The 21,056-nt window shown below is 35.7% G+C and overlaps 1 protein-coding gene across 3 annotated transcripts in view; it reads right to left on the bottom strand.

Moving 5' to 3' along the window:
• Window positions 1-21,056, bottom strand: part of LOC145666417 (elongation factor-like GTPase 1) — a 642,062-nt gene that overhangs the window by 598,025 nt on the left and 22,981 nt on the right. For all 3 annotated transcript variants that reach the window (XM_081733628.1, XM_081733627.1, XM_081733629.1), the window contains exons 8-9: window positions 15,921-16,056; window positions 5,012-5,199 (exon numbers count right to left, since the gene is read on the bottom strand). In XM_081733628.1, the coding sequence (XP_081589754.1) occupies window positions 5,012-5,199; window positions 15,921-16,056 (324 nt within the window). The remainder of the gene's footprint in view (window positions 1-5,011; window positions 5,200-15,920; window positions 16,057-21,056) is intronic.

Genomic DNA, 21,056 nt, shown 5'->3' with positions numbered 1-21,056 from the left:
AATGTGGTTTCCTTCACTGGAAACTGAGACGCAGGACGATAGCTAACAGACAGAGCTTGCACTTTGAGCATAACCGTTGATAGCATAACAGTATTTCTTAAGCTGGTAAGGGTGCGAAATTCGTTACCATACACCTGAAATGGCCTGTACATGGCGTGATAAATCTACAAACTTTCACTGAAACTTTTGCTTTTAATAACTTCTTTATTTAACTAACGATTTTGTTTTCCGGCAATATATTCTATAAGAGACTCGGGTCCGTTCACCTGAGTTGATTTTCAACGTGGCATTTTGCTTGTCTCCGGCAAAATTAAGTGAACATGTTATTTAATGAGTAAAGTTTCATTTTAGAAACAGGGAAAAATGGTACAAAGAATAAAAGATAAGTACGGTAAACTTTCATATCCTCATTACTTGAATTACATCATCTTTATACTGCAGTTATATAACGATAACATTTATAAATGTAATATGTTGATATGGACAACGGCTATCGACTCTCTAAGCAAGAAAAATTAACGCGCATATTTTATTGAATTTATAATTAATTGTTAGTGATAAACTTAGCAGTTGGCAACTATGCGAGTGCTTTTACAGTACATGACATCTCTTCGACGCCAAAAACTGACTTTTCTTGTGAATGTGTGTGTGTGTGGAGAACAATAGTCCTTTGTCTCGAAGACGTTGGAATTTCTTTCTGCGTAGTTGTCTAGAACATTCGAGAAGGTGTTGCGTCATTCCATGTCTCCAGTTATTTCTAAGTCCAGTCGTGATTGGACAATTTTTCAATTATCAGCCAATAAGGAACTGTTATGTCCAGTGCATACTAGCTCATCACGTGCATTGTGGTGACCAGAAAGTGCGCCAAGCAATCGGGCGTCAGGAAGCGATGAGAAGATCACGCACCTAAGGCGTGAGGACCGGCGTTTCTACATAATCATGAATTAGTGAAAAGTTTTGCGTTTGAAAAGTAAAGTAGAAGAATTTACCACATTTAGTCTTATGCCCGACATTAATTAAAATCTCAGTCAGGAAGTTTTATTCTCAGGAACATTATAGTTGTGTCATCAGTATCCAGTAATCACAGGACGATACCAAAGGGAAAATCCCGCCCCAGGAGAGGTGCATTTGTAAGTAGTTTTAAAACGTATATTTGAGGAAGTTACAAGGAATTCATATTAGGACTATCCCGAGAACGTTATTAACAGGAGCAAACTGTACAGGAGCAGGAGGAGGAACGTTATTAACAGGAGGAGATAAAGTGATTTCTTTTCTTTCATCTGTGATTAGTACGCCAGTTTCACAATCATATAATAACAAAGAGAATAAAAGAAAGAAAAAAAACAACGAAAGTCAGCCACTATTGATGATCACGTGCACGTATAATCATTTTTATGTGAATAATTATATATATTTGTATAATCATTTAGCTAGATAGGGAATTATTGAGAAAAGAGTACTATACAAGTTTTATATATGTGAATCTTTCTTTTATTGAGTGTTTAATGCGATGGTACAGATTTCATTTCATGGTACTCGTATGTAATATTTGTTCATGTTTTAGTTCGTACGTACGTTAATATCAAAATTTAATGTGATACTTACTTCATGTAAGATAAACTATTTTGTTTTATAGTTAAATATGAGCATCTGAAAGCAAACTCCCGGTGTTTCAATTATTTGATTTTTCTACAAGTAAGTTAAGTTTAGATCTAACGCGAGATTTTAGGTTGCGGTACGTACTTAATTTTAATATATAAGTAGTGAACTATCCCTCGCGGTATACAGTGATAAGTACAGGAAGAAGGTAAAATTAGCATTTATTGTATATTTTAATTCTTGCAATAGGATAGTTCGTACGTGACCGACCACGTTGCGACCGATCCTGTCATTCGAGTATTCCCAAGCTTGAATGAAGGTCGGCAAAGCATGTTTATGCGTCCGAGTGAAGGAGATGATTGGGAAATTTTTACTTTGTAATTGATACGGATTGAAAGTGCAAGGCGAATCTACGTGACCTCCTTCACCAAGCGATAGCACAACCGTCCGTAGCGTATTATATATATTTTTATGGCCAGACCTGAAGATTTAACTTGTTAAGTTTTGTGGCCAGACATGTATAAACACGTTTTTCTACACAGTTCTGATATAATACGTAAAGAAGCCATTAATTGTCGATGTATCCTCAATTATAAAGAAGTAATTTTGTGAAAACTATAAAGGTAAATGCAAAAACTCTTCAGAAAATATATAAGTTTAAATATATATTTATCTTGAGTGTTATTATTAAACATTTAGTGAGTAAACTACGTTTTAATTAGTTCCAGAAATTATAAAATAACGAACTTAGGGCTAATCAATAAAATTATAATAGGTATTCCCAGAAAACTTAGTTTAAAGAAAACTCACCTCAAAAGTAAACTACCCATTAGATTTTTTTCAGAAGAAGTGTCACCTGAATACTGTTCTTTCTAGCTTTGGAACTGCGTTGTCTTAAACATAGTAAAAGTAAAATCTGCCATAGCAAATCACTTTTAATAAATAATAGACACATAGTATACCTGGTGAAGGCAATGATACATTCCCGAAATTGTTAACACTATTAACTATTACAAGTGGTCAGATTTTACTTTTACAAGGAAACACAAAAAGTTCTTATCGTTTCTGACGTCCCATTAATCATTCGATCACAGAGAGGAAACGATATGACGCACGTGTCTGCCAAGCGATCGGAAGCTACTCTGACTGTCGACCTTCAGTAATACAGACACCTTTCGCACACATATTTCGAGAGAAAGCCGTGAACGAACGCACAGCCAGGCTTTGGTTCCAGAAATTCCGTTCAGGAGATTCAGCCTTTCCGACGAACCTCGCACTAGACGACCACATGTGTTGGATAACATGACCCTGAAAGCAACCATCGAGGAGAACAGTGTTCTAAGGTTTGATGAACTTGTAGAAAAGTTCCATGTTTTCGCTGAAACAGTCAGACTGCACTTCTACGGGATACGGAAGTCATACAAGTTAAGCAAGTGAGTACTTCACACATTCTCAGCAGCCAGCAAGGAACAACGAGTGACAATGTCCTTGCTCACTTGGCACCTGAACCCACCCATCTTTGATCGCTTTTCACTGGTGACGAAAAGTGAGTCCACTACGACTCTCCTAAATGTACCAGACATTGGTTGTCGCCATGCGATCCTCTTCCTCACACCTCAAGACCACCTCTGCATCCATGAAAGGTTCGGATGTTCTCTGTATGGTGGAATTGACGGCAAGTGGTGCATTACAAGTTCCTTCCACCTGGTAATACTATCACTGCTGACCTCTACTGTCAAAAGTTGCAAAGAAGCCGGCATTGGTGAATCGCAAGGATGTGCTATTCCTGCAGAATAATGCCAAGTCATATGTGACAAAAGACACTCGACAGACCCTTCAGCAACTTGTCTGGGAGACATTGTGCCATGCACCATATTCATCAGACCTTGTGTCAACAGATTACCAGCTGTTTCATTCCTTCGACAACCACCTCCGTAGAAGATCCTTCGCAAATGAGGGAGACCTGTGGAATGCACTCACAGATTTCTCTGTATCCACAATCGCCGAGTTTTATCACCAGGGAATTATGCGGTGTAGGAACGTTGGCAAAAGTGTTGGATGTTGATGGAGATTACTTCGAAACCTAAAGGCACATACTGTCCACTGCATTGTTCTTTGTTTTTCACTGCTCTAGAATAGCAAGAACTTTTTTTTGGTTATTTCGTAGAATTGTTGATGAATAATTTATTTATGAGATATGAGCATAACTACTTGAGTCAATTTTGAGAAAATCAACCAGAAAGAAGTTACTTCGATGAGTATATTACCCTTTCTGGATTTGTCTAGAAAAGCGACTTACACTATATTATAAGTCATCTGCTTAATCATATTACATGATTGGTAATAAAATGCTGATTTATAAAATATTAGATAGTCCAAAAAGTACGTAAGCCATTTGTTCACAAGATGGCGTGCCTCAAATCTCAGGGTATATGAGTCACAACAGATCATGCCTAATATCATTCGACAATTGACAATTGAAGCTTGTAAACAAGCAAAAAGTGTTGAAATTCTTAAAAGCAGATGTACGAGAGTGCACCCCGCGAAACTGCGCTATTTTACAATTTTATTTCGGTAAAGTAGCAAATGCTGCACAGGCCTGTGATTTTTTTTTTTTTACTTAAAGTTTAGTGTTCCTTTTAGCATCGAGGCTAATGAGACATGAACCTACTGATTAACGTGGAATCCGAACCATATGAGCTCCCGCCGGGAATCGAATCCGGGTCTCTCATGCCAACGGCGCATACGCTAATCGCTTAACCACGAATGAGTTCTGTGTGTTGTTCATGGGCAATTTAGGATGTTATTAAAAACTGATTCTCCAGTAAACTACGCTTATTTTTCGGACTATGAAGAAAATCCGACTATCCCCTCTGGAGAACCTTATAAGAAGTTAAGTTTAAAAATTGAAACAGACACCAAAACTGCCTTTTTTATGACATGTACGGGCGGGTGGGGGTGCATGAAACGTGTGATGTGTTGGAATTTCTAATTCGGTTTCTTACACAATCACCATGTTCTCTTCTCTCCTGCGGTCACTCGAAAGTAAAATAGTTTTCTAAGCATTTTTAAGAAGCCTTTACAGTTAAAAAGCCCTGGAAGATACAGCAGTAAGTTTATTTTCAATGAGATGCTTTTATTCCTTACACGTCAATATATATGTAAATATCATGAAAATTCTGATACGACTCCCAATAAGCACCCACCCACCCCTCCCACACACACACACACACACGTGTACGTACGTACGTTTAAAATTACTTTAATATCCACCAAAACTTAACAAAGAAGGATTTTATCCCTTTTTTCACTATATTGAGTCTAGCATGAATATTATAATAATAATAATAATAATAATAATAATAATAATAATAATAATAATAATAATAATAATAGAATTAAAAAAACTTACAGGAAACACTTTTGAGATGAATACTATGACAACTGCATCTTCTGTACCGGAACACGCTCTAAACGCTGACTTTAGTTCTTGTGTCTCTGCAGGCAAACTATCAAATCGCTTTGTTTGAGAGCACATCAATTTTTCAATGCGCTCGTCACTAATCGCAGTGGGAGATGGAAGTTTTTCGCACACTATACCTGAAACAGAAGTTGAAATGTGCTAATTACTTTACAAAAATAATGTAACTGTATATTAAAGCAAAGAGTAAAAGAATTTTATTTATGTTGCCAGTTGTAGTATCCCAGATTACTATTTGTTACGCATGCTTAATTCATTTCTTTTGTAATTACCTGTTTTTATTCTTTATACAGGGTGTTTCAAAACAACACCGACAACGTTTTGGAGGTGATTCCTGACACCAAGATAAGACGAAAGGTATAGACCAACCTGGGTGCACAAATGCTTCCTTTCGGAGTTAAAGGCTGCCGAAAACATGGGGGAAAAAATGAACTTTAAAGGTCCATAGCTCCAAAACTATGGGACCTACCGTAGTCGGGTCAAGACTTCACTTAGGAACTAGTATGTGCCCTATCCAAATATCCATGTTTCAGAATCCTAAAATACTAACGAAGCAATCTTTATGGAAGAAGTTTGGCTACGGGCATATAATTTGAAGTACTCACGAACTACCTCTAAAAAAATTGTCGCGGAAGTACCGCAGGATTTTAAACTTTGTCCACTCTGATTGTGGTTATTTTCTGTCTATCTCATCAGTAGATTATGTCTCACTGATCTTTTTTCTTCTCGTCAAATTTTTATCAAATTATCCTATGTTTAATTTACGAACTTGAATGGTACAAATTTTGTTTTCCATTCTTACAAGTTTCAATATTGTTCTAAATTATTATTGTATTGTGCATTACTTTACATCCTATACATCGTCTGGATTTCGTTTATTATCTATGTAAAGCCAAAGACTGAATTCTTACTTTTCTTGGATCTCAAATATGTCTTCCTCAACTTAAAATTTGTACATATGTTACCCAATTAACACTGACCTTTATATTTCTCCTGATTTTCTTCCGTTTTACCCGATTACCACATTAATATTTTATGAATTAACAATTTAAAAAAAAAATCTTCAGTAGTTTTATTGAAATTTGCAATGCTAATTCATACGTCGCTAGCCAAATTCATTTTGTGTTACCTATTTTACTGTAAACTTAGGTTTCGATATTCTTGAATTATATCACCAACTTTAAATAATAATAATAAATAAAAACGAAAACAAATGAAAACAGTAGGTGAAAGCAACACATTAGAGAAAAAATAGTAGCAATCTGCTCTGAGGCTTTTACATCTTTTTAAAAAAAAATCGCACTATATATATAGAGCCGGCTCTAACATATGGCAAAATCTGTCATAACTATAGTATTTATAATAAATATTTCTTGTTGGAAACAGACTTCATGATAATGGTAGTTAAACTTGTTAAGCTGACCTATCTGAATAATACATTCATAAATCATGTTTAGATCGCATTAGTTTAAGGTAACATGGACACTGCTAAAGTAAATGGTCAAACAAATTCCAGTAGGAATTGCTTGATTGTTGTCAGATACAAGAACTCAATTCTTGAACAGTAGTGAACATCTGTTTCATTTAGTTAGTTATCACAGTTTTGATATGAAAACTTGTCTTGTGTTTGTTAGGCAAGTTCCTCATCATTGAAGAAGAACATAAGTTTTTTAAAAAACTTTTTAACAGATGTAGAAGGAAAAATCCATAAATCAAGATAAGAGCTAGTTGTACTGAAATTACAAAACTGATATAATTACTGAGATTGAAGCTCGATATTAAATTCTTTAAAAAGGATTACCATTTTTGAAGCTCGATATTAAATTCTTTAAAAAGGATTACCATTTTTCCTCTGCAGATTTGTTTGTTTTATCTTTCACTAACATAATCGAAAGAACAGACTCAACGAGATTGTATTTGTAATGTTCAGGCCTTTCTGAATGCAACTGTCCTTTCCCTTTCTTTCATTGTTCCTGATGTGGTAGAATACTTAAAACTGTGCTTTTTAAGATTTGTTCTTTCTGGAGAAAGGAGGGCGGCAAATTGCCTAAGGTCGGCCCTGTATATATGTGTGTTAATGAACTATACCGACAAACTGTAAGAGGTGATTCTTCAAATCAAAATTAGTCAAAATGTTCCTATGGACCTGTGAGTAAAAGTGCATAGTTTCAGAGCTAGGGTTGTCCAAAATCGCGAAAAAGCCAAATTTCAAGAGGCCCTATTTCGAATTCGAGAAACTGTGCATGGTTGTCCTTATCAGCGTAAATGAAGTCACGCATACGCAATCCAAAAATGCATATTTCATTAATGTTCAATGGGTGTACAGAGTATTCCATGCAGGGTGAAATTACCAGATATGCCATCAATGGAATTTTGAGATATGCTCTGACTTTATGATTGGTCCAAAGTAGGCAAACGATAAGCTTTAATACCATTGAACATGGGATCCTTTGGTCGGATGTCGGAAGTGTTAAGGATCGTCAGCAGCACGGTCTCTCGTACTCGGGGGAACGCATGCTGCAATGATTTCTTTCACGCTTATAAGTGAAGAAAACGTGAAATATACCGTGACGAAATACATCGCATCACATGTTATTCGAACACAAAAATCATGGAGCTGCCAGTTCCTAACACTTCCGACTTTGCTCCGAAGAAGTGGATGTCCATTGTTGTCGAGGCTTCATTCTTGCCTACTGTGGACCCTCTTTGAAATCAGGGTATATTTGAAAACCCTATTTAGAGCATATCTGAGAATTACACCCTGTAGAGAATGCCTTGTACACCTATTGAAAATTACAAAATATGCACTTTTGGAATGTGTATGCGTGGCTTCCTTTACGCTGATAAGGACTACCATACACAGTTTCTGGAATTCGAAATAGGACCTCTTGAAATTAGGCTTTTTCGCGATTTTGGACAGCCCTAGCTCTGAAACTATGCACTTTTCGCCATACGTCTGTTACCTTATGCTCGGCATAATGTAACATGGCCCGGTACTTTTGGACACCTAGTATATATAAATAAATTTTATCTTTACTGAAAAATGTAAAAAAAAACATGTTTATTTCTCGTATTATGAAAAAGTAGGTCGCAAATTTTGCGTAATTTTATTCAAGTAAATAGTTTCAATAAGTATTACAGGAAAATATATGGTTAGTAATTATATGTTGCAAATTTTACGTATTTAACCAAAAAGATGAAATTATTTTAGAAAATAAGTGTATATTTTAGCTTTCTACAGGGTTTTCGGTTTATTTCCATGGATATTTTGGTATAGGGAATCATCAAAAGAAACTAAAAATTTTATTTCGTAATTTTCTTCAAAATTCTAAATTTAGAAAGTCAGCCATAATTTCTTCTTGATGCTTCTCTTTGTTTCGGAGTAAATTATCTGTGATTGGATTATCCGCAATCACAACTATGGTTGAGATTTTCGGCTTTCTTTGATCTCAGCAGAAAAACCTATCATCCTATAGTTACGTCACAATAATCCTCCAATTAGGGATCTTCTTTCCATTGTTCTTGGTCTTACATCAGAAGCAGCTATAGGAGATAGACGTGAAGTGTTCGACGTCTGTAATAATTTGTTAATTTTTCTGTTTTGGGACCACAACCAAAATGATTCTTTAGAGAATCATGTGGAATAAGTAAGGTATATTTTGGAAAAATTTATGCTCTAACAGTTTTGGCTCATCGTTGGATGAAAAACAAGTGTAATGAGAAAAAAACAAGAAAACCTGTTTAGGCACGATAACCTCAAAATTCATTGTTTTGTGGTAGAACAAACGAGTGTGGTTTTCCTGTGCATGTGTTAAATTCTAATATGATGTGCTAATTGCCGTAAGTTTTTCCCCAAAATTGCATACATACAGGTTCAGAATGTGACGGCGTGAACACATTCAATGGGGGGGGGGGGGGGGAAGAAAGTTAGAATCATCCTAACGAAGACGATTGTCATAATAACAAGAAATGTGTGTACCACACACACATTTCCCCAATGAAGAAATTTTAGATTCCCTGTTAACTTCAAAATTTATTTATTTCGGAAGCTTAGTACTGCTCGAAATTTTACAATTTGGCATGGTGCTTTTCTTTGTTTGAATCATTCTAAAGATCATAGAATTTTGGAAACAAATGTCAGAATCACGGCTAATGGTTAGTACAAGGGTATATGAATTTGGATACCGATAACAAGAGATTGTCGTCAATAGGTCAGATCTCCGTTATTTATTCTGATACCCATCTAAAAAAAAAAAAAAATAATAATAATAATTCAGATACAGTTTAAAGATTTATTAGTATAAATATTTCAGTAGTCTAAAAGTGAAAGAGAGAATTTTCAGAGCGACACTTTCGTGAATAGCCACTACGTCTTTGCCAAACTGTGGTAGCTAAAAGAAAATATAATTTGTGAATGAAAAGGGTGCTTCATGTGTAAGGTAGGGGTGTTCGATAAGGCTGAGGACCTATCGAATTTCGGGAGTAAAAATTTATCGAATTGTCATCGGTTACTCGAAACCGTTCGAGTATTTGAAATTATCGAAGTTTCGAGTATTATCGAAATTTCGAGTATTATCGAAGTTTCGGGTATTATCGAAATTTCGAGTATTATCAAAGTTTCGGGTATTATCGAAATTTCGAGTATTATCGAAGTTTCGGGTATTATCGAAGGTTCGAGTATTATCGAAAGTTTCTTGCAGCCAAACTAGTCAGACAACTTTTATCATCTGATTAGTTATTGCAAAGTTGTATTAGTGAAGAGAAAAGAAAGCATGCAGAAAGGGACTGCTTTTTCGACAGACACACATACATACATACCCCCACACACACACACACACAGGAAGTTTAATTTCTTCCTGAATTCTAACTCTTGTTTGTTATTTGCTGACCACCTATCGTGTCAGTGTTGCCAGACAAATGGTCTTAAACGTACAAATACGGTAATTTGCTCTTTGTACGATATAGTACACGGCCCAACACCTCAACCATGTTAATCATGTGCGGTGTTGCTAAAATTTTGTGGGAAAATTCTATTTTTAAGTCAAATGTTTTATCTTCTGTCATGTTTTCTCTCTCTCAATGGTCTCTAGTTCACACATTGCCGGAATCAGATATGATGATGCTTTGGGCGCAAACTCCCCATTTTGCCTTTCAGTAAAATAAATGTTAATCAAATCAGTGGCGATTTCAGGGGGTTATTCAGGGGGGATATTTCCCCCACAAACATATCTCTGATCAAGTTCACCGTGGGTTACCAGTATTTTTGCTACTCCAAAAAGGATAAAAACATGAAGGAAGATTAAAAAATGGTTAAAAGTTTAGGATATGTAAAAAACAAATCTTCTGTCAAACATTATTCCCCTGTGTTTTAATATTTGACAGAATATTTATTTTTTACATATCCTAACCTTTTAACCATTTTTTATTCGTAATGAAACACTTTTATTTAACTTAGAGCTAAGCGAAGTGATTAATATTCGTATGGTTCCGGTTTTGATCCCAATGAAGGTGCTTGCCTTTGAGAAAAGTCAGAGTAATGTTTTGAATCTCACTTTATGAAATAGGGCTTATCCCATATAGCTTTTGTGTTGAACTGTAATATTAATACCCAATCAAACAATCGATTGTGAATTTTACATTAGGATACATGACGATGCATCAATATAGATTACACACACACACACACACACACACACACACACAAAAAACTCATTTTCTGAATTGTAATACAAAAAAATCAGTAGATCTGGTAATCCTGAACACCTGTGGAAGAGAAAAAAGTCAACAAACATTCTGATAAGACTAGTTGCCACCCTCCCCACTGCCTTCATTGGTAGAGGAATTTCGTTATCAGAATGTTCTTAGAAGGGACACAAAAATCACAAAGAAAGCTTGGGTGTTTGTAGGCATGAGCAGTAGGCCCTCGCTCTCTGTCATACATTGTCCATCTGTTCTGCAGTATTGCTTTTGTCTGATTCCATCAATCCATCAACTGGGTCTACTTTTGATCTTGTGTTGTTTGGTTCCGTCCTCTAGTTCCATTAACCGAATCCACTGTCTCAATCCGTCTCTTCTTCTGAGCGAATTCGTGTTTTGATTCCGCCAGTCAATCCGGTTCCTATCAGAGATTCGATCCTTTCATTCCACTAAAGGATTCGTTGTTTTGGAACGAATCGTTCCGGAACTACCTATCACTAATTGAAAGTACAAATATTATCGAAGTTTCGAGTATTATCGAAAGTTTGAATATTATCAAAGTTTCGAGCCTTATCAAAAGTTCGAATATTATCGAAGTTTCGGATATTTGAAAGTTCTAGTGTTATCTAAATTTCAGGTAATTTTGAAAATTTGATTATTACAGAAATTTCAGGTGTACTCGAAACTTCGAATATTAACAAAATTTCTGGTATTCTCGAAACTTTGGATATTATCGAAATTTCGATCATTATCCAAACTTTCAATATTACTGACATTTCGGTTATTGTCGAACCATTACGAAACTTCATTGGTCGAGTATTCAAAAGTTTTCGAAAGTCACTAAATTTTGTCAATCATGGTTTCTTTTAATGATGTAGATTTAGGCCCGTCTCTTATGCGCGAGGCTAATGGCACTAAAAGAAATATATATGCCTAACTGACATTCGAATCAAGGATTCCTAGCTTCGGAGTGCAGCAAGCTAACCCTCTTTGCTAGCAAGGTTGGCATGAAATCTTAAGTGCCGATAACAATGCAGAAATTAATAATAATTATGTCAGGTATGAAGGAAAAGTGCTTATTAATGATTGATATTTTACCTGTAATTTGAAAGGTTTAGAATTTATCAATATCGCCCCATAGGAGAGGGGATGGATACTACTAGATGTTAAGATGACTTTCCAAAAAAATTGAATTCAAACCTTATAGCTGTCGAGCAGTCCACTCTGACCCATTTTTTCTTTCCTTTTTAGCCCACCCTATAAGAAGGGATGGGCTAAAGTAACGGCTCGCGCCGTGTGTGTGTGTGTCTGTGTCATGCAAAGGGCACCAGAAGAGCGATGCGTTTTTGCGGGCACTAACATTGTAAGTTAGTGCGACAAACAGAACTGGCATGGTAAAAGTTGTCAGTCGCACCATTTCAACATGGGGGTCAAAGAAAATGGAAGCAATGGGAGAGTGACGAAGTATAATCATGCTAATATTCTAAGCTGATGAACCGAATCGCGTGATTCTTTGCACGATTACTGACTTTAGTCACCTACAAGTTAGAGACTTATAATTTCATGGGGGCGGGCTCCGGGGGATGCCAAAAGGAATGTTCGAAAACGGCAAAAATGAGGGTTCTTCTGCGAACCTTCTTATCGGAGGGGGGAATGGGTCCGATTACTGCGGTACGTGGTCATAGGTATTTCAAGATGGCGGCAAAAGGGAAATTTTGGTCATAGGCGCGTTAAAAATATAAGGGAAGGCCCGATTTCTAATCGTTACATAGTACTGCAGTACGTGATCATAGGGATTTGAAAATGGTAACAAAGAAGAAAATGGAAGAACACTGGCGGAAGGTAGAGTCTAGCTCGTTTTTCATTCACTTGCAGCAAGTATTTGATAGAAAGAGATCTTTAGCAATGTAATGAAATTTATTTTTCTACTACCATTGCAGTATACGCCTTTTTTGATTGTAGTTAAAATTTAACTGGGTTGTATAACTTTAAACTATTCTAAAACATATCAATAGTTTGGTGTGAAATCTAGCTACTTCACACAACTTACATAATACCAAGAGTCTACTATGAAGAAAGGAAAAAGGCTGAAATATACTACTGAAACGTATTAAACGCCAGATCCAAAAAGACAGTATAAGATTATAGTGGTAATAGTAATAAAAGTAGTAGTAATATTAATATTGAGAAAACCGTAATATTAATATTAGTCATAACATCACGAATACGCTCAAAGTAATAACAAATACTCGAATTCAAGGGAGTTTCCCTTGTCATAAGGCAACCAAAAGCAACAGGCGTATGATGAAAGAAAAGAGGAACATTTTAAAGTAAGTTCCATCAAAATCGAACAATCTGTTCAAAAGTTATCGTCGGACATCACATACAAACAGACAGCGCGATCTATAGAGAGTTTCGCACCCAAAATTCCCAAAGTGTGTTTCAAAATACTCGAAGTTCAAATATTACACGAAATTTAGACAATCTCAAATACTCGAAGGGTTTCAAGTACTGGATAATAAATTCTCAAAACCGAAGTTCGATAAGTCTCCAGCCTTATGGAACTTCCTTACCTCTACCTATATCAGAAGCTGTCTCCATCCAAAACTTTAATTAAATCCTCGAAACGATACAAAATTTTCCTTTTTCTGCCTACCCTGTTGTTGACGCACTCGGTAAAGTGGAAGTTTGTAGACTAATGGGGCCTTATGCAGAGTCGTTTTGACGTATGATTAGCGTCATACTAATGCCTGACTACTGCAGGAAATATGTTAATCAAACTCTTTAATATGGCACTAATCACGGTTTAGAACGACTCTGCATAAGGCCCATGGTGTCTTGGATTCCAATCCCGTTCGGGTGATGCATGTTTTACCTTCCTTTCTCTCTCTCTCTCTCCCTTCCCTGACAGATTACTTAATCCTTGTACATACATAAACATTGGTCTTAAAGACATGTGGGTAGAAACTCATCTTTCACTTCATTTCAAGGGAGGCAACTTTTAAAATGAACACCCTGCGTATATGTATAGTACACATGTAGGCCTACACGTATGATAACATCGATTGCATTGTTTCTTCCAGATCTTTTAGTATTTGCTCCTTGCAAACAATTCGAGTCTCTCAAACTCGTTGAATGTTTCTAACACTTCGAGTGTCCAAACGTTTCGAGAGTCTCAGACAATTCGAGAGTTTCAAACAATTCGAGAGTCTCAAAACAACTCGAGAGTCTCAAAACAACTCGAGAGTCTCAAAACAACTCGAGAGTCTCAAACAATTCGAGAGTCTCAAACATTTCGAGAGTCTCAAACATTTCGAGAGTCTCAAACAATTCGAGAGTCTCGAAAGTTCGATAATTCGATAAAATTAAAATTCTTTATCGACGAAACGGTTTTGAAATTTTATCGAATTGTTATCGATTACTCGATTATCGGAACAGCCCTAGGTTAAGGTAGTATAGTTAGGTTAGGATAGGTTGGTTAGGTTTAAGTATTGTGCAATTTTCCATTGAGTTTACATGTGCTAGTTGTTCAATGAGGTCCGAGCTTCAAGGGAGGTAGCAAAGAGAGCGTAAACCCTCTATGCCGGCCACAACTTCAGCGCACAGAGGTTTGAGCACCGGAAATGAAAAGAAAATAATAGCTAACCACAAAGAATGTGTAGATTGGCCTAGTGTAGATTTAAATGTAGATTGTGTTGTTGATTTTCATTGTTTTGTGTCGTTATAATGTAAACGTCTATGAATATCGAGAATATTAATGAATATGCATAATTTTAGAATGTTTTGAAACTGAATGAAAAGTAAACAATGTTTCGGCTCTGAAGATTTAGAAATATTTAATGTTATTTTCTTTTGGTTGATTCCGATACAGATGGGTATATCCGCACAAGCAAATATAAAGATTTTTTTTTTTTTATTTATTCAGGTTTTCCTGTCAACTCTATTTTCAATGAATGATGTCAATAAAATTTACTAGCTGTGAAGTAATATCTTTCTTTTCAAGTACAGAATGTAGCATTTTCGTTTTAAATAGTAAATTTGAGTACAGTTATGTTTGAAATGTATGTGAAGTATGAACAAGGCAAAGAGCAGTACGTACACAATTATTTTACTGGTGAAATGAAATAGCTGTGAATCGAAGAAAGAGATTTTTCCTTAGTGTGACCAGGGTTGGAAACAACCAAGTCTGCAGAATTCATTACTTTTCTACCAGTTTGATAAAAATCTCAGTTTGGATTTTTTTATTTATTTATTTCCGTCGCGCTACTAAATTCTGTTTGGAATTCTTATGGGAGATTATTTTTTTTGGGTAGGGCCATTACAGACAAAATTAAGATCTCCATGGTGCTCATTGCCAGCTCCACTTGTAGGTCGATATCCTGTGTCGGTAGTTTGTGGTTCGCAACCTATTTCAGGGTGGGATGCGGATGATGAACTGCAGGCCTGGATACCGGACTGTGAGTTGAGATGGAAGAGACTCTGGAATCTTCTCATTTGGGCAAATTTGAGTTCTATTTTCCGTAGATGATTGGCTGGGTAAATGTGTCAGTGACTGTTGATGGCAAGCGCACACGGGCCCAGTAGATTCGTTACCACCAGTCAGTGATACATTTGCATAGCCTGTAGTCTTAAGGAAAATTAACATCATCACACACAAAACACATTTTTTTTTTTTTTTAAGTAAAACGTCCATATGAACTTTTTCTCTTATTTTGATGTGAGGAATCACCTCTTACAGTTTGTCGGTATACACATTAACACCGTGTATATATATATATATATATATATATATATATATATATATATATATATATATATATATATATATATATATATATATTGGAAGTTTAAATCAAGGTGGAAATTACTGGCGCACTCCACACACAACTTTGAACAGCATTAGGAAACCTAGTGTAAACAGTTGGATAATTTTCCTAGTTATTTTCATTATGCGACCTTTCTATATTTTGTCTTTGTTTAACCTATTATTTATTACCCATCTTCTTATATTTGAAACAAGGTCAATGTACGACTTAAAATATTAGAACCAATTTGATTTGAATATATGAAATTGTGACAGCTTTATTTTTTTCTTAACAGAAAAAGGTTCATGCAATTTTAACATCATCTTGGAAGCACTTACTTAATACTGTTTCCGCTAAAGGCAACCACTGACTGCAAATAGCTTGTAGCTGTACTCTTGTATCTGTATGTCGCATATCACGAGATGACAATTTAACGTTTAAATTATTGACGATTTTCTCCAATTTCGTTTTATCCTAAAAAAAAAAAGAGGGAACAAAATTTAAGTAAGAACAATATACCTACATGAGTTACGGTATTATATTTAGAGATTCTTGGGAGCAACAAACTATGTCTGAAATCTGTGAGATAACAATAGATAAATAATTTGTACAAAATCAACAATACAAATTTCTTTCTTAATTTGTACGTACATAAACAGATTAGGTTAAAATCATTGCTAAACAAGCACCAAAGACTGCCATTATTGAAAATACATTGAGATAATGGTAAAATTTCATATTTGCTTGGGAAAATTAGAATAGTAAATAGCAGTGGTCTTGAAATCGGATTTAAACTAATTTAAATAAATAATGTACGTATAACGTACTTGAAATCCTTGAAACAAAAAATAATTCATAAATATTAAAATAATAAAATAATTTTCGTTTTCTCTTCTGCATATATCATCGATAGTGAGAAAGCCATTTTAACTTGAAGATAGAAACTTCGGTAAAATCATCAATCGTCGATTCTGTATTTTTATGCAGCAAACTTCATATATATATATATATATATATATATACAGTGGCGGATCCAAGGGGGGCTATAGGGGCTGTAACCCCCCTCCCCATAACGCTTAGGTATACACTGGATAAATTGGGCTTTATCCTGCTTTACACTGGATAAAATGGCACATAATATGGTTTAGCCCCTCTCTTGATCATATCCTGGATCTGCCCCTGTATATATATATATTTCCTGTTAAAGAGATTTTTTGACATCTTGGTAGACTGTACATTATGTTTGCTGTATCTCTAGCGGATAAATAAACCTGAAAGTGTAATACATGATGCTTGGCATTCCTTTTACGCTTTTTGATTCTGACATGTATATTTCTTTCGGTTTTCCCGGTGTACATATATAAACTATTACAAATGGCCTGGTAAATCCCCGCAGAATCCAATGTATTGGAGAAGAGATTTTTGAAACTAGTGAAATTCCTCTCAGTACTTGAGTGGGTAATTATGATTCCATCGAGTCCCTTGTTCGATCTCAACTCGCGCCAAGTGGACTTTGCGGGGGACAAATACCGGGTGCGTGGGTTTATTCGGGGTTCTTGCGTTTCCTCCCAATTATTCGTTCAACCGTTGTATTCATTTCTCATCATGCCCTCTTCTTTAGCCTGGCCGGTATAATTGTGGGACGTAAAATCAAAGATTTCACTTCATTTCATGACTCCGTCGATATCATGTTTTTCCTGAATATTTTATGTAAGCCATTGATAATGTGTAGTATAAAATAAGATCCTTAACTTTTGCCATTAAAGATGTTTCTAGTCTTAGCTAATGCAATGTGAACACGTTGAAATTAATTTTATGGTATATTAAGCTTATTGCCATTTTGAATAATAATTTTGAATTTAAAAAAAAATCTTCTTTCACTGTTACTTTTTCGAAACAATTTGAGCTCCTGATACAGGAAACAAAACGAAAAGGATTTTTTTTTTCAAAATTGATACTGAAAAAGATTACATAAAAAATATTACAAAATTCTTGATATTTAAACAGATTCAAACCCGGTTAGCAAGGGCTAAGAAAAACAATATCAATGTCAACAATTGAGAGAGTTTCCCTTTATACCCATGCATCACCAGTGGTTACCATAAAATGTACAAAAATATGATATCGACGCAGTTTTAAAGTAATAATAAAAGCGAGAAGGGTTTAACAAGTCACAAAATCATCTTCTCTAATTTATTGATATCGCAGTACTTTAACTCATCATTTGCAGTTGTTTAGACTTAGGCCAGGATGCCTAAAAGAGATATACACGTCCGAATCACGGATCATGAACACACTGACTTGCAGTTTGAGATTTATCTTGAAAGTCAGCGTATATAATAAGTCTACCGAGACATTTAAAACACACGCGGAACACAGTCGGTGAAACAAATGCAGAAAATTCCGGCGTGCAAATCTGTAAAGCACAGCCAATACTGCCGAGTCGAGCCGTTTCCTGGCCGAGCTCGGCCACCAAATGTAGCGAGATCCAGTCAGTAGGTGCCGAGAAATAAAGTACCCCCCCCCCTTCCCTTATACCTACAAAACATAAATGCAATGAACTTAGAAATATCCACATGAATTTTTGAACATAACAGATGCAATATTTAATTCGTTCATAATATATTCGATTATACGGCCGAAAATTATGTTTTTGAAGTGCAGAGGGAACTTTCTACAAAACGTCAAGGTGACTACACCCTTCAAACTGTCCGGCATTAGAGGAGTGGAGGAATGAAGGTCCGATCAAATATAATCTGGACTGAAAATGTCTTCCACAATGGTAGGTACCTTTTCTACTTAAGATGAAACATACTTTCAAAACAAAGGAATATCATAGCGCGATTCAGCAGAATGGAATAAAGATAATGTGCAAAGATATTTGCAACATATTTATTCCGTATTTATTTCCTTATTTTATCAATTCCCATGTTATTCACTTTTACTGACACTTTTAACATAAATTTCTTCTTAGTAACAAAAATGTTTATAAAGGTGCCAAGTTATAAGTTATGGGAACTATTTTTTTTTTTCTTTCTTTGAAATGTGGCATAACAGGACAGATTGAAGATACACGTTGGAAAGCTTATGGTATGGAATGTCGAGTGTCAAGACCAGATGGTGCATGTGAGAAGAACTGCATTTCTGAGCACCCTCCAAAGTGCAGAAGGTGAGCAACAGTGGTCTGCAATAGAGGTCACGAAGAGTGAACAACGTAGGGGGTGGGGATGGGAAGTTTTCCACGCCCGCAATATTCTCCTAATCTTAGTCCATGCAATTGTGATCTGAAAGTGAAAAAGCCATTGCGTGGGAAACATTTTATAACAAACCAGACATTATGACAGCATTTCAATGCGAGGTGGCTTATGTTAGCACTTCACATAAAGCAGATGGTATTCAATGCCTTCCTCATCGCTGGCAACGGACTGTCGATGAACTTGAAGACTACTTTAAGGTTGCTAAACATGTAGGGTAACTTACGAGACCTGTATCGTGTACGATTGTAAAGTCTGTGTAAGTAGTTTTGTGTAACCGTTGCTCATACAATTATAAACCAATGTTCTTCGGTTGCCTATGTTTGCTTGTTCTCCAAGACCTCATTCATCCAGTCTTCCTCTGGTAAGGCCACTTAACGGCCCACGCCATAAGCTTTCCAAAGTATACCTTGGATTTGTTTTGTTATGTCCCATCCGAAAAAAATAAAGTTGCCATGACTTATGACAACCCTCGTATTAAAATAATATTAGAAAATGATTCCATGTTCTTTTTTCTTAAAATAAATACAATTTAACATACCACATAAAACTTAAATTCTTGCGATACGATTACCTGGATTTGCAAGTATTCTATATACAGAACCAAACCTTTTCAGGTATATTCTTTTATATTTTCAATGTAACATAAAAGAAATAAAGACATATTAATAACTAGGCCTAAAAATTTAAGGATTTTGAATCACCAAAATCCTAAGGTACTCACACTACAATCTTTATGGAGAGAGTTTGGCTACGGGTATATAATTTGAAGTGCTCACCAACTACCTCTACAAAAATTGTTGCGGAAGTACCGCAGGATTCTAAAACATGAATATTTGGATAGGGCACATACTAGTTCCTAAATAAAGCCTGGACCCGACTATGATAGTATTGGAGATAATTATGGACTTTTAAAGTTAATTTTCTTTTTATGTTTCCGGCAGCCTATAACTCCGAAAGGAAGCACTTGTGCATCCAGGTTGGTCTATACTTTTTGTCTTATCTTAGTGTCAGGAATCGCCTTCCAAACGTTGTTGGTGTTTTTTTGAAACACCTTTTTATATAACTTTCACATAGGGAGACCGTGGCTCCGTAATAAAGCATTCTCATTTAATGCGAAAGGTTCTAATTGCATCCCAAGGCATGTGAACTTGTGGTGATAACATTGCGTCCATGGATTTTGCGGAGTTCTCTTATTTCCTCTCGCATTTTTATTCCACCAATTATTCTTTAACCATTTACCATAGGTTTAACCATCTCCTTTAGTGTAAGCGGCATAATCGTGTGTCATAAAGACATTTTTCACTTCAATTTTAAATTTACCACAATTTCACTACACATCTTCTTATCAATTTTTTTGTTAAAGTACACATTCGGCAAATTCTACTTTTGGAAAACTACATCGTTCTTTTTAAGCTCCCATAGGACGTAACTGTGAATTTAAGTGAGAAAAGGATGCAGGCCATGACTATTCCACTGAATTATGTGGTAACATTCAATTACTAAATGTTTGTGAATGAAACTAAAAATACTGTTTAAAGTACGGCAAGTAACTGCATAAAGCATAAACTCTACCGCTAGCACACTCGATAATTGCCTTCTTTTCAATATACCAAACTACGAACACTATTATACGTAAAGTGTTCTCGGTCCATTTATACTGGCTCAGTATGCTGCCAAGGTAGAAAAAGAGATCCAGGCTTCAAGCATTCAAGTTCTATAAAGAATTCCATTCACTATATAAATATCGACCTATTATGCTATTAAAATCTGGCATATGGAGGCTGACATATGAGAAGCATTTGATAAATTTGACTTTTCACGAGATGGCACTTCACAAACAAACAACAAACAACAACAAGAACAAAAAGAAAAAAAACACACTTAGGGAAGAAAAGATCTTATTCTCCACAACAATGGCCTGGCCCATACCTCTGCAACTATCATAGCCAAAACTCACAAATTACACTATGATGTGCTACCTCACCAACCATATTTTCCGAATTTGTTCCCCATCCACTTTTAATTCTTCAAGATCTGAAGACTTGGCTCAGTGTAAGAAGATTTATATCTGATGAGATCATGCTTGCCTATTCTGCAGCACTCTTTATTTTTTGGAAGGATAAAAATATTGTAAAAATGTATCGAGGTAAGTTGATTTCCAGCACGAAACCTAATCCTTTAATTTCAAAGCCATTTATCAAATGCCCCTCGAATTTT

Source organism: Thermobia domestica, chromosome 12 (genome assembly GCF_964235325.1).
Source record: "Thermobia domestica chromosome 12, izTheDome1.hap1.1, whole genome shotgun sequence".
NCBI lineage: Eukaryota > Metazoa > Arthropoda > Insecta > Zygentoma > Lepismatidae > Thermobia > Thermobia domestica.
The sequence above is the reverse complement of the archived record's forward strand: the minus strand, read 5'-3'. Positions and strand labels throughout refer to the sequence as shown.